This window comes from Oryctolagus cuniculus, chromosome 2 (genome assembly GCF_964237555.1).
Source record: "Oryctolagus cuniculus chromosome 2, mOryCun1.1, whole genome shotgun sequence".
Classification (NCBI taxonomy): Eukaryota; Metazoa; Chordata; class Mammalia; order Lagomorpha; family Leporidae; genus Oryctolagus; species Oryctolagus cuniculus.
This window is the reverse complement of record NC_091433.1, coordinates 65,904,499-65,919,461: the sequence shown is the minus strand read 5'-3', so window position 1 is coordinate 65,919,461 and position 14,963 is coordinate 65,904,499. Positions and strand designations below refer to the sequence as shown.

The 14,963-nt window shown below is 49.4% G+C and overlaps 1 protein-coding gene across 3 annotated transcripts in view; it reads left to right on the top strand.

Annotated features, from left to right (window-relative positions):
• The window catches only part of ENPP6 (ectonucleotide pyrophosphatase/phosphodiesterase 6), a 128,851-nt gene extending 114,948 nt beyond the window's left edge, over positions 1-13,903 (top strand). For all 3 annotated transcript variants that reach the window (XM_002709327.5, XM_017338422.3, XM_051832802.2), the window contains 2 exons: positions 6,694-6,817; positions 10,143-13,903. In XM_002709327.5, the coding sequence (XP_002709373.1) occupies positions 6,694-6,817; positions 10,143-10,351 (333 nt within the window). In that variant the 3' untranslated portion in view covers positions 10,352-13,903. The remainder of the gene's footprint in view (positions 1-6,693; positions 6,818-10,142) is intronic.
• The last annotated feature ends 1,060 nt before the right edge of the window (positions 13,904-14,963 follow it).

The following is a 14,963-nucleotide window of genomic DNA, read 5'->3' as shown; positions in this document are numbered from 1 at the left end:
CTGCTCTCATAGCCACATCCAATGAAAATACAGTAGATTGATTTTCTAGGCCCCTACCACACCTTAGACAGGTTTTTCCATTGCGTTTATTGTCATCTGACCAGATTTCAGGGGGGGGGTCCCCAGTGCCCTAGAGATCCGCTGAGAGGCCCCAAGGAGAAGTCGGGGAGCTTTTGGGTCCCTGAGCCACACCCTGGGAGAATTATGCTTTTTGTTTGTGGTTGAAAGAGGGGTGGCAGTCAAATGTGGAACAGCCCGTCTCCCTGGGCACGGGCCAACGAGAATGACACGCCACCTGGGAAAGCTTCCCAGAGCAGCCTGCTGTGTGCCTTGATTCTGCTGTCACTGGGGCCCTGGGCAGACGTCTGAGAAGGAGGCCCATGCTGCTTGCTCAGGGCGTTACAAAGCCATGGAGGACACAGGCCCTGACCTCATCACGGTCATCAGTATAAACAAGCAGAAACGGCTGCTGTAACTACTCCACATGACGCATGGTCGACGCCTGATGGATGACTTCCAGGGCTTTCCATGCCTCGTTGCACATCCTGGTTGTCACTTGCAAGAGATTCGTAAGAAGCGAACGCCCACCTCAACCTGACCTGCAGAACACAAACATCCAGGAGCGACACCCGGGGCAAGCTCAGGGCAAGCCATGCCCGGCCAGGCTTGGGAGGCTGCGATGTGGGCAGCGAGTGCTCGGAATTCAGGTTGGAAGCAACTGCTGTGGCTTTCACGGGAGGAACAGCAGAAGGGAAGCGCCCAGCACAACAGAGGAAGCGGACAGAGCCCCACGACAGCTCCGCTGGCCAGGGAGGGAATCCACAAGGGATGGCTTCCAACAAACTCAGCTCCCCCTTCAGAAGTCGTCTGGGGACTCGGGGCAAGAGCCGGAGACTGGATGTTGTCCCAGCAGCCGCTGGCCCTCTGCCTCCTTGAAGCATCTCCTTTTACAGCTTAGCAACCATTTCTGATCTACAGCAAGGAGAAGCCATAAAGAAGAAGTGAGAAATACAAATTCCCAGAATGCAACCAGACAAAGCAAGGCGACCCCTGGAGAGTTTGCCAAAGCAGGTGCTGTCCACGCACAAACACGGGGAATGATGACAGTGAACTGTCCAGGCCACTTCCTGCCTTCTCCCGGCCTTCCATCCCTCGGTCCACCTCCGCCCTCATTCCCAGCCTGCCCCTCACGTGGCTCGCTGTGCTCCATCCAGAAGCCTGAAATAGTGAATTCCAAGAGGGACCCCAGCCAGGGCTGGGCTTCTGATTACAGGGTAAAGGGTGCGTGCTATGTGTTCTTTGTTCAAGCTACGGACAATTGGGGCCAGGACCTTGTTCGTCTAGAAATGCTAGTGGTTCCTCGGGCTTCTCGAAGGAAAGCAAGCTTACTGAGTGCTGTGGTGGAGTGCAGGCCCCTGGAACACGAGAACCGGCATCCGCACACGGAACAGCACGTTTCCAAGCTCTTCCTAGCGTGGTGCTGCCTGTTGCTGGCCAGTTGGGGTGGCTGGTGCTGGGCAACCCTGGGAAGCGCTGGGTCTTACACTGGGTGAGGACTGTACTCCTGTTCCTAAGACACTGGTGGTTACAGAGTGACCGAGTTGTCCTGGTTTCTCTGGGATTGTCCGTGCTTTGGAACATGTTGTACCTCCCGAAATGCGCCCTCCCACCCCGATCCACACCCAGAATGCCAGTCCCCTACGGGATGGGCCCTTCCTAAGCCGGCCGCCTGCCACCAGCTATCCGCCACCAAGAACACAAACCCCTGGCTCCTCTCTGCTCCGGGCTCCTTCGGAGGGCCTCCTGCCGATGGCAGCCCTTTTAGGACCTGTCCTTTGTCGGGCCTGCCCCACCTGGGACTTCCCCCTGCCACCCCCTTCATCAGCACCTCCTGTGCGGCCTCCTCTGTGTGCTAACTGCCCTCTGCCCACCGCACGTGCACACGCATGAATGCACACATACACATGTACTCGCACAGCCCCGCCCCGCAGGCTCATTCCCCCACAGGGCTCCCCAGCGTGGGCTCACGGCACCCACTCCCAGTTCCCCCACCCCAGGTATCAATGCCCAGAAGCTGCGCCCTCCTCCTCCCAACTACAGAAGGAGCCGCCCTCCTGTACCGTGCCTACCCCGATCCCAGAGCCCAGCAGAGAGCCTGGTGCAGGCCAGGAGCTTGGTCAGGGCCTGTGGGATTGAACAAACCAGCCTGCGGGCATCAGCTTCCACCAGCCGCCAAGCCTGGGACTGCTCTGACCAGGGCCACCTCGTTTACTATGGGACTCATTCCCTTCCAACATGGGTCGCCAACGGACAGTGTTTCCCACAGCTCTGGGGATGCGCTACCCACCCCACGCATCATGGGCCTGGCTTCCTCTGTGCCACCGCCCCTCCTCCACCCCCACCCACCCAGCACACACACATGCACATGCGCACATTCAAGGCCACCCCTTGGCTGGCTTCTCACCTTTAGTGGTATATGGAGGATCCAAGCACCTCCCCAGGATGTCACTAGGTGGCACTATGTGGGAGGCCCCCTGCCTGGGAGGGTCCGGAAGGGATCAGCGCCTCCTCCTGTAGCTTGAGAATCCACCAGCTGAGTGGCCAGCCGGGGACACAGTCACAGGTGTGACCTCGTACGTGTGCCCTTGGGAGGGTAACGTGGAGAAGAACACAAAGGTGCCCAAAGCCACTGGGAGAGGAAGAAGAAAGCCAGTGCACTGTTTTGAAATTAAGGCTGTGCATGTAACATAACCCATTCCACCACTTGAACAAAATATGACTGTCTCACATAGCCAGCCAGTTTTTTTGTTTTGTTTTTGTTTTTTTGTTTTGTTTTGTTTTGTTTTAAATCAGTAAGAGCAGTTGTTTGGTTCAGGCACCTTGCCATTTTATTTTATTTTATTTTATTTTAAGATTTATTTATTTATTTGAAAGACTTACACAGAGAGAGGAGAGGCCTTCCTTCCGCTGGTTCACTCCTTGGTTAACCACAACGGCTGGAGCTGGGCTGATCCGAAGCCAGGAGCCAGGAGCTTCTTCCTGGTCTCCCATGTGGGTGCAGGGGCCCCAAGGACTTGTGCCATCTTCTACAGCTTTCCCAGGCCATAGCAGAGAGCTGGGTCAGAAATGGAGCAGTTGGGACTCAAACCGGTGCCCATATGGGATGCCGGCACTGCAGGTGCCGGCTTTTGCCACTGCGCCACAGCGCTGACCCATCATCGTAATATTAACTAGTGGATTTACCTATGATCGGACGGATCCCAAATTGCCTTCCAGGCTGAGGTTTTCATTATCATGCATCTCTAATGTTTTAGACTGTAATTTTTAAAATCAGGCCATCAGTCCTCACCCTGTTGGATCACCCTGTCTGTTCGTCACGGGGTACGTGCATTTTGGGAGGCTCGTCACTAGTAAGGTCATTAATAGCGAAAACGTTCCACGTTGTGCTTCGGGACTCGCTGCCTTGTTGGCTGAGAGAGGGAGAAGCAACACGTGAAATGAGCTGACAAGGCAAAACTGGGACATATGACGCTCCTCACCACGGAGAGCTGGAGAACAAACAACCGTGTAAGAATAAGAAATTCAAGACGTTCCCATGGAAAAGACAAGCTGCAGCTGGGAAAGGGGGGCCGGGGTGCTGGCGATCCAGGAAACGGAGTCAATGAAATAGCGCGATTTGGAAAGCAGTAATGCTTGGGGGCGATTTATGGGGTGAGACCGGATGGGTGTGCAATGTGATATGACAGCTAAAGCAACGAAGGGGAGTTCAGCCTCCCAACCAGAGTGCTTCGCCCCACAGCAGTGGCGTCTGGTGACCAGACCACATCTGTGTACCGAGTACCTAGTGTGTGTCAGGTACTAAGCACCCAGTCATGTCACCTCCAGACTGGAGCTCAGAGCAGGTAAGTAGCTTGCCAGGATCACAGAGCTAGAAACTGGCAAACTGGAATTTAACTTCATGCCTATCCCACTCCAAAATCTCATCTTTATTTGTGAGTACTGCAAAAGCTTTGTGCAAAAAATGAATTAGAAGGTAAGTTTAATTTGGTGAAAAAATTATTTTAAATTCATGCATTTTTAAAAATTTTTATTATTATTTTTATTTGAAAGTCAAGAGGTACACAGAGAGAAGATAGGCAGAGAGAGAGAGAGAGGTCTTCCATCCGATGGATCACTCCTCAATTGGCCGCAACAGCTGGAGCTGAGTTGATCTGAAGCCAGGAGCCAGGAGCTTCTTCCGGGTCTCCCATGCAGCTTCAGGGGCCCAGGCATTTAGGCCATCTTCTACTGATTTCCCAGTCCATCGCAGAGAGCTGAATCGGAAGAGGAGCAGCCGGGACTAGAACCAGCACCCATATGGGATGCTGGTGCCGCAGGCCAGGACGTTAACCTGCTGAGCCACAGCGCTGGTCCCATCCATGCATTTTTTTTTTATAATATACCTTTTCTTGAACTTTTTGAAGATGCCATGTACTTTACACCTGACCCTGCTTGGTACGTGAAGCCATGGGAAATGAGGACGCCTCACTGTCTAGTTCCAGGAGGAACACACCCGCCCCTTTGGCTGTGGGGTAGTGTAAGGTACACAGGAACCGAGAGGTGTGCTTCCTGGGTTCCAATCCCAGGCCTGCTTCTCCCCAGCTGTGAGACTGTAAGAGTGTCACTTAACCTCTGTGCTCTACATCCTTCAACTACAAAACGGGCAAAATGCTATTATCCACACAGGAATGTTGTTACAATCAAATGAATGTCAGGGTCGGTGTTTGATGAATTGTACGGCTCATGCGTGATGTGGAAGTATCACTTGTCACGTGAGCCAACCTGTAAATTGTTGGTAGTGTTGCTCTTTGGATTCTGCACGTTCATCACGACCAGCCAGTTCTGTCTCGTGCATTTGAAATCTCTACAGTACTAACCCTGCTCTGCAGGGAGGAGATCGGAATATCAGAGACGAATGCCTGGTCTTCAGTGCATGACCAGGGCTGTGCATAACTGGCTGCAGCCCCCTCCGGACTCACAGAACCTTCTGGAAGTCCTTTGTTTTGCAAAAAAGTAAGGATCTGTCATCTAGGAAAACTGAGTTTTGAAGGAAGGGGGGCAACAGGCAGATGATGGTTCTGGAACTCATCCTAAAGGAAGAACGGTTGAGAGAAACGAAGATAGGCAAGGCCTGGATGAAAGAAACACAGGTCCCATCTCCAAACGTTGGTATCAGCGGAGCCTAATGGACTCAAGTTACTCCTGGGGGTGGCGCCGGAAGGCAGAAATGGCGGGGGGCGGGGCTGTGATGCAGTGTGCCCCCTGCTGGACTGCAGTTGCTTTGCTAGTAAAAGGTGGTGATTGGATCCTGTTTCCGACAATTCTCCAACATCAGCTGCATGTTCTACCATACTTCTGACTCGAATACTCAGAGTTAGCGCCTCACAGGTGAGGAGGCTCAGTCCCATAGGACTGCCCCCACCTCAACACCAGGTGCCGTGCCAGGTCCCCAGGCTACCAGCACCAGCACTTGTGTCTGATAATTTGAGGATGCTCATGACTCCTCCTTAGGTTTTATAATTCACTAGAGAGAATCCCAGAACGGACCTCGATTACAGCTCTACTACCCAGGATACAACTCAGAAACAGCCAAATGGGAGGATGCGTGTGCAAAGGAGGCAAGTGAAAGGGTGCAGGGCTTCTGTTCTGTGGCAACTGCCTACGGCCGTGCTGTTCTGGGGTTTTATGTGGGTTTCATCACATAGGCATGAGTGATTAACTCCCTGCTCACGCCCCTGGACTCCATCTCCAGTCCCCAGTTGGTGGGGACAGGGGTTGAAAGTTCCAACTGTGGAATCACAGGGTTGGTTACCCTAGCAACGAGCCCCAGTGCTGAAGCCTTCCTGCCCCTAACCTCAGGACTTGTCTCATTAGCATAAACCAACGCTTGGAGAAAGGGGCTCATTATGAATAACAAAAGTCACTCCTATCACTCAAGAAAGTCCAAGGATTTTAGCTCTATGTCAAGAACTGTGAGGAAGACCAAATAAATATTTTTATTATACCACAAATCCACTTTAACTTCCCCTTCGTATCTAACATTCTGATTACAAGATATATAATTCAGTAAGAAAATAACTTCTGGGGCCGGTGCTGGGGTGTAGCAAGCTAAGCTACAGCCTGCGATGCTAGCATCCCATATGGAGCACGGGTTCGAGTTCTGACTGCTCCACTTCCAATCCAGCTCCCTGCTAATGAGCCTGGGAAAGCAGTGGAGGATGGCCCAAGTGCTTGTGTTCCTGCCATCTGCATGGGAGACCCAGGTGGAATTCCAGGCTCCTTGCTCCTGGCTGGGGCCCAGCCATTGCAACCATTTGAGGAATGAGCCAATGGATAGGAGATTCACTCTCTCTCTCTCTCTCTCTCTCTGTCTCTCTCTCTGTCTCCCTGTACCTCTCCTCTTCAAATAAATAAATCAATCTTGAGAAAAGAAGACAATTTCTCCACCACTAGAGCGCTTCAGCAATTTAATGAGCTGCCCCCAAAGGTGTGGGCTACTTAGAGTAGAAGTGCCGCAGTGGATGTTGGGTGTCCCCAGTCAGGGACTCTGAGGGGGAATCTCCGCCCCGCCCTGGGGGGGGTAGTGTGGACCAAATGGCCACGCACCATAACTGTTGAGACACAGGGTAACGCAATCTCCTTGCTTGATTCCAGAGTCGAGAGATGCTTCCATTTTGGATGAACAGCACGGGCAAGAGGGAAGGCTGGCAGCGTGGATGGCACGGCTACGACAACGAGCTCATGGACATGAGAGGCATCTTCCTGGCCTTTGGACCTGGTAGGCGAGGGAGTGACCCGGTCCTCTCAGTCAGCTGTTCCCAAGGAAGTCTCCCTAGCGGGGCTGATGGTGCCGGTAAAGGCTGCAGTTGATTCCTTTATGGACCCCGTTTATGAGCAGAGCTGAGCAGACCCAGCCGGTCCATGAAACATCTCTTGCTGGCTTCCTTTCAAATGCTTCTTGGGTTTGGCAAAGGGGGCCAAATACTTTTCCTTGTAGATTTTAAATCCTGAGTGCAGTGAGGAAAATGTATTCCACATGTTTGTGATTCATTTTTTACTTAATTCATCAAAATGTTATTTCACAGCTATCTGGTGTCCAGGAAAACTTATTGGACCCTGGCTGCTGACAGCCGTGAGCCTCAGAGTGGATGTGACTGCTTCGTGGGGCCTGACTCTTCCACAGTCTCTCCCTGTCTAGGGCACCCTGTGGGGGTTCATGGGGTGTAGGGCCCAACCAGAAGCTAGGACGTACTCAAAGACAGACTTGGAAATGACCTAGAGCCTGACTTTGGGAATGAGCCAGAATGGCTAGGTATGCCTTGAATGAGAACAAATTTTCTCTGCCTTTCTTGATCAGATTAATCCTTCCAGCTAGAGGAGAGCAGAGACAGGAAGGGCCTATTTTGTCACTTGATTTAACTGATGGAGCACTGTAAAGTCACACATTGCAGAAGTTGAACAAACACTCTGAAGACCATCCTAGTACCTCCACACCCCCTTCTTTCCAAAGGAAGGCACTGGGGAGAAAACGCGTTCAGCAACCACTAACCATCAGTTGACATGTTCATGAGCCACCCTTCCTACCGCTGTCCACTCTCCCTTATTAAATGTAATAAATGAACCCTGATATCTGCATTATGAATGTTCTAAATACTCTTCCTAGATGTTGGCCAAAATGTTTCATCCCACAAAAGTCCACACTTTCCTTTCAAATTAGAGGTTAGACAACATGCCTACAAGTTCTGCTCTGTTCTGTGATGTAGCAAGACCAAAGGCACGTGTCAACTCGCCTCATTCCATCTGCCTTGTTTTGCTCTACTTGCCGCAAAGCAGCTATTCACAACTGAGAAGTGTCAGTGTCTGCAGCTTGCAGGGGTGCCACTGGGAGCCCGCGCTTGGGAAGCATGTCGACACAATCCCTGCCCCTGTGTGATCCAGCTTCCCAAGTCCCCAGGTGAGCTTCAGAACCCAGTAGCAGCAACCAACCACAGAGCACTAACTGAGTTCCTGACACTGGCCCAAGAGGACTTCACAGGAGGCGGAAGATCCCAGAAGAGAACAAGATCATGAATGCAAAGCAGTTGTCTGTTGAAGGAGTGTAAGTGAGCAAGAGTCTCCGCCAGTTCAGAGCAGAACACAATCTAGCCCCACACCAAAAATTCCAACAAGGTCCCCAAAGCGGCACTCGCTTACACGCAGTGGGGAGACTTTGTCCATTAACAAGAGGCCTGCGCCGTATGCTCCCTGAAAACTAAAAGCCTTCGGTCTTTTACAGACAGCAAGACGACCCCTGATGAAAGTGCACTGGGCTAATTGCAGAATGTTTCCAGGCAGATAGAGCCTGGAGAGCCTCCTCAAACCATCACGTTTCTGGCTCCAGTTCTCATGAAAGATTAAACAGCTTTACACACTGACTGTTTACTCGGAAGAAAATTTAAGAGCAAGGCCTGTAATAGCTATCTAGCTGCACTCTGAGATAAAGGTGCATCCCTCCTGATTAATTGTATGAGCTCGTTGGGCAGGAGCCTGGCCATCACTGCGGCTGCCCAGACACAGCCTTGGAAGTCGGGAAGTCGGAAAGTCTGGTCCGGCGAAGGGAAAGGGAAGTCATTCTGAAGATAGCCTCTCTCTGCTTAATCCCGGCTTCTAATTTGAACGAGCTAATATTGCCCTGGAGAACTCCACACTGAAGATAAGTCAGCAGGAGTGAGATTCAGCGAGCAGCCTGGGAGCTAGCAAGCCTCACTCAGAAAGCAGCCCAGGATGGCCAGGCACAGCAGGCCTCCAGAACCTCTCTCTTTAGGAGACGTTTTTAATATATATATTTAAAAAAGCCCTTAACGCATGGGAATAACTTGGACTCCCAGTTCAGGTTTGGAATGCCCTCTGAGCTGCTGGACTTGTCTGGAGCTTCTCAAGTTGAATCGGGCATCGTTTTACCACTCAGAAATTTTCTAGATGCTTTCATTCCAGCCAGGATCATCTCTGCGGTGGGTCCAGAGTCCCATCCCTGCAGAACGGGAAGCGGTGAGGTGGACAGGCTGGGAAAGAAAATCAGATGCTCCTTCCTGCTTCCACACACGTGACTTGGTTTTTATAAGAAGGTGACCTGTCCTAACACTGTGATGTGAAGACCTTGACCTCAGTTCTCCCCGTGAAGGGTTAAGGAAGTGGGCTTTTGAAGGCTGGGGAAGGACACCTGGGTTTGCTGCTGTCCACCCCCTCACCTGTCCTCCCACCTACATGGTGATGAGGACATGGCCGTACCTGGTGTGCAGGAAGACTGTCACATCCGGGTCATGGGGGCCAAGTCCAAAGAGAGAGGACTTGCTTCCATTCCACTGCTTCCTCATCTGCTTCTGTCATTTGCCTTCATATGGAGAGGCGCTAGGGCAGCCCCTGCTCTCCTCTCCAGGCAGGCTATACAGGATCTTTTTAGGGATTTTTTTGCTGTTTATTTATTTTATTTTTTTTAAATAAATTTATCTGTGGGTGAAAGACTCCCAAGGAAATGTCCAGTGGAGCTTCCAAAGTATTTAGGAAACCAGGGCTGCTGCTGAGCCAGTGAGCATTGAGGAAACCACATGTCAGAGTCCATCAACACTGTGACCTTGGCAGGGTAGGAAAATGGAGATGCGTCCTTGAGTTGCTGTAGGGCCTCTGCACTTGGGTCCTGGCTAAACAAGACGTGTTGGAAGGATGAGCACGTCATTTAGTTTGGTTGAGGAGGCCCAGCAAGATGGTGACTTCTGTGAGCACATGGGCTTCCCAGTGCTGTGCAGACACAGAACAGCGCGGGCTGGCCCTTGCGCTCCTGCAAGGATGCTCTGTTGTCACAGAGGGGCGCAGTTACACACCGCGTCTGCTTGCTCGCTTGTCTCTTAAGGAAGCTCCTGTCCATGAGCCACTGAAAGCTACTTCCTTTCCCAACCTGTAGCCTTCCAGATAGTCTTCCACATTCACCGCCACTTGGCTGCACCCTGCTGATGGGGCGGATTTTTCCGTAACAAAGCTGCCTGAGTGTAATTCCTCCATGGTGTGACTCAGCCCCTCTCTGGCCTGTGAGTGATCTGATAGCCTATTCGTTTGCTTTTCCCTTTCAGACTTCAAATCCAACTTCCGAGCCGCTCCAATCAGATCGGTGGATGTCTACAACGTCATGTGCAATGTGGCGGGCATCACTCCGCTGCCCAATAACGGGTCCTGGTCCAGGGTGGTGTGCATGCTGAAGGGCCAGGCCGGCTCAGCCCCGGCTGTCCAGCTGAGCAGCTCTGCACTGGCCTTGATTCTCCTCTTACTGTTCGCATCTTAACTGTTCACGTTGCTGGTCCCAACACACTGCCAACAAGCGTGTCTCCAATGTGGAATGATGTTCATGCTCTGTGTGAATAATTGCTTCATTAACACAATCAAGGCTCTATAAGTATATTATTCCTGGATGATTCTACACATAGAAGTCCTCACTTCTTAAAAAAGGCAGATCCAACCGTTGTTTTCCTGAAGGTAGGAAAAGCCGGGTTTTTCATGTGTTCAATTAAATGAGGAGTATCCAAAAGTTTATGGAAAATGTGTGCTATGAAAAAAAAAAAGAACCACGCATGGATTTCAAAATGGTTTCCACCAAAATAAATTTGTCTTGTACTTCCATTTTCCCACAAACTTTTTAAACAACCCTTGTGTATAGTTTCCTCCTTTCTTCTCAGGTAATTTCTCAGGATGAACTGATCAGGGGCACGTGTGTAGCAACCAAACTTTGAATGGCTATGGCATGGTCATCCTGGGCCTTGCCCTATCTGTCTTGCACATGAGACCATGGCCTGTGCCCTGTCCACATCCAGGAGCCATCCCTGGGATCCATGGCCGCAGTTCTGTACTGCTCCCTCCATCTCAGAGGAGTGGAGCTCTAGCTGAAAGCCCTAACTGCCGTATCTGACGCAGCTCAGTAGGAAGTCTCAGACAGGATGTGGTTTAGCAGAGATCAGCCAACCAAAAGAAACCACCCAGGACGAAGGAACCAGGTGAATGGCCCGGGTCCCCTTCCAAAGCAGGGCTTGTTTCACAGCAACAAAGGGAATCCTTGAGTGAAGCAGAATTTCAAAGGAAATGGTAGAAGGTGGGGAATGGATTGAGCGTGACAGAGTCCCTGTACCAACTAGCCGTTTAGTCAAAGAGGAAACAGTTTAGTCAAAGAGTGACCTCAGAGACCCAAGTTCTTTAAAACCCTCTGAGAAGAACCATGAAGTCCAAGTTAAAGTATGTTTACTGAGTCACCCTCATTTATTGTGGGAGATTCTTTTTTAAAAAAATATTTATTTATTTGAATGTCAGAGTTACAGAGGGAGAGGGAGAGGAAGAGGAAGAGAAAATCCGCTGGTTCACTCTCTAATTGGCCGCAACAGCTAGAGCTGTACCAATCTGAAGCCAGGAGCCAGGAGCTTCTTCCGGGTCTCCCACGTGGGTGCAGGGGCCCAAGGACTTGGGCCATCTACTGCTGTCCCAGGCCATAGTAGAGAGCTGGTTCAGAAGTGGAGCAGCCGGGACTCAAACTGGCGCCCATATGGGATGCCGGTACTGCAGGCGGTGGCTTTACCTGCTATGCCACAGCGCCGGCCCCAACTGGGAGATTTTCTAAAACAAGAGATAATTGCATTTTGAAATGACCAAAGTCACATATTTACAAGTGGCTCAAACTTAGGATGGCTCAACTTATGAGTTTGAACTTTCTGATGGTGCGATAGCAATGTACATTCAGTATCAATCATACTCGAATTTTGAATTTGGACCTTTTCATGAGCTGGCGATAGGCAGCACGATCCTCTCTTAATGATGGTGGGAGCGGCAGCAGCCACGGCTCCGTGAGCTCTGCAGTCACGAAGGGGAAACAACCCACACTCTTCCGTGTGCTGGCTGGAGGTTTACGTGCGGTAAGTGCACTTTCCACCGCTGGTCCCGTTGTAAGCTGAGGAGCACCTGTGAATAGATCCTATTAAAAATCTGAGTTTGCAAAAGGAAAAAAACGACTTTGCACTAAATGAAGCACCTCTGCAGGCGGGACTTTGGGCAGGAAGCAGCAACACAGGAGGTCTCCCCGGGGGATGCAGCCCTTACGTGGTGTTTACCTTGAAGAAAGAACATCAGCGCGTGCCCCGTTCAGGAAGGCTGGGAGCAGCTCTGTGCCGTTAATCATGAGAGCAAAGGATCCCTGCTTAAAACTCTTGCATTTATCTTCACAAAAGAGGCCTAAGATTTTATGTAATATGTTTTTAAAGCTGTAGCAAATCATCACATCAGTCAGCAAGGAGGCAAATCAGCCTTTGTTATCTGGCTGAAAGCAAATTAGCACTTTCTGAGCAGCAGCAGTAGTCGTTGAAGCAGGCATCCTTGTTCCAAGTTCCCCTTCCCTTTAAAGGCCAGCCTTCCAGTGCATTCCCAGAGCTCGCTTTCCTTCCTGGTGAAGGAAGGGCCTCTAAGAGACATCCAAGTGCTCCATTTAAAAGTGGATCATCAAAAGCAGGAGAGGAATAAACAAGTGTTGTCTTGCCTCTGTCTTTCCTGTTCGGTTCTCCCATTTTTCTCCTTCACTCATCCTTAAATCCTTCCAGGTACACAATACAATGTCAGGTATTTGTCTGACAAAGTGTCATTACTAAATAAATGATGCTCAACAAATGAATCGGAGTAAGATACAAAAGGAATCATGAATACTTGTGAAAAAGAAAGAACATTCAGACACCCAGTGGAAAGAAAACCTTTTTGTCTAAAATAATGCAGACATTGGAATGGCTTCGTTATTTGGCTAAAATGTGTTTCTTTTTATTTTTAAAGTTATGTTATTTTCTCCAGAAAAACTCCACTTTCTGTAAATGTGCTGTGTTGCATAAGAGTAAAAATCTGCAAGGAGCATGTACAGACACCTTTTGTCCTGGCCTATTTTACGGCTTCACTGGTAATTCCAGGAGGAAGACACTTGGGCTGTCAAGGATCTAGGAGAAGGGGTGGTCCTGAAAGTACAGCAGAGATGAATGGCTACTTTCCATAGGCCTGGTCCCCAGAATCCAATGTAACTACGTTCTCAAGACCTCAGCATAACCTTGAACGGGCCCAGGGAATTCTTTCTAGCCTAGGCGAGTCCTGAAGCAGCACGTGTCCCGGCTGTGCTTCGGGACAGGGTAGTCTGCAAGCTTTCTGGGACTTGAAGCATCGCCTGCGCCCTGTCCCGAGGACCCGGGGTGGGGCTCAGATACCACCAGTGAATTATGCTGAGCTGAGCTTGCGCTGAGGAGCAGTGGGCTCTGCTTTGAGCCTGGTTGAGCCGAATCTCCTTCATCACCAGTCAGTTTTTCTGGGAGCCCCAAGACCGACGACATTGGCTGCCAACCCCAGGGGGGTCAAGTTTCCAGCCCTCCTAAACCAAAGCAAATCTGTAAGCCCTCCCGCAACTTGGTTTCTCCACATCCCACTCCTGGGGCCTTTGAGAGTCCCAGCGGTGCTGTTAGAGAAACTGGGACATTGTTCAAGACTCACAGCTATTTTATGGATTTGCTAAGAGAGCGCTGTGCATTTCTGTAAATACCAAGAGATTTCCAAATGTGACTGTGTGTTTTATCTTTTTAAGCCATTTGTGATAGACCAAAGTCAACGACTCTAAGTCAAGTGCTTGCTGAAGAAAGGGGCAGGAGGTAGCCTTGACAGATTGCTCGTGAAGCACCTGAAGCTGGTCTCGGGGCTGTGCTCTGGAAATACACGCTGTTTTGAAGTCATAAAGTAGCATCTAGCGCCTCAAATGTTTAATACATGTCCCATAAAGATGTGTGCAGTGAGAAACAGAATAAATGACATTAAGGAGACTTGCTTAAACCTCAGATATTCTCTTTTTTTGTAATTCCTCAAATTAAACAACCTTTCTACTTTTGTCTTGCTTTTTAAAAATCATTGCCCAAGAGACAATTTGATTATACTTTATTTCATGGATAAAACATATTCTACCCCAGGCTTATAAATTAGACTTCAGAAAAGAAGGAGGGGAGGGAGGGAGGGGAAAGAGAGAGGGAAAGTGATTAGATTTTACATACACTAAACACATTAAGTTTTTTTTTTTTTTAAAAAAAACAACTTTATTGACGTTGAATTCACTTAGCATAAATTCATCCATTCAAAATGCACAATTTGATGAGTTCAAGTGTATTCACAGAGGTGTACAATTTTCACACAGTTTTAGAATGTTTTTCTCACCTCAAAAAAAAAAATAGCCATTAGTACACTAACAGAGACTCCTCTTTTCCTCCCATCAAAACCCCAGGCAGCCACCAAACTTTTTGTCTCTACAGGTGTGTCTGTTCTCAATATATCATAAAAATGGAGTAGCACAAGATGTTGTCCTTCGTGCATGGTTTCTGCCACTTAGCATGTTTTCAGGGTTATAGCAGGAATCCATACTTTATTCTTTTACATAGAAGTAATATTCCATTGTATGGATACACTACAATCTATATATTCATCTGTTGATGGCTATCTATTTCTTCTTACATCTTAGATACCGCCAATTTTGCTGCTCTGAACTTTCACGGACATATGTTTTCATTTCTCTTGAGACTTAATCTCAGAGTAGACTCCTGGGTCACGTGGTAACTATGGTAAACTTTTGAGGAACTGCTATTTTCCAAACCGACTGCTCCATTTTGCATTCTCACCAATAGGGCATGGCAGTTCCAATTTCTCTATATCTTTGCCAATACTTGTTACCACCTGTCTTTCTGAATTATAGCCATTGTAGTGAGTGGAAAGTGCTATGTCATTGGTTTTTGCTTGCGTTTCCCTAGTGGTAAATCATGTTGGACATCTTTTCATGTGCTTGTTGGACATTTGTCTTTTGTTGGAGAAATGTCTACTCAAATTATTTGCCCATGTTTAAATGAACTATTGGT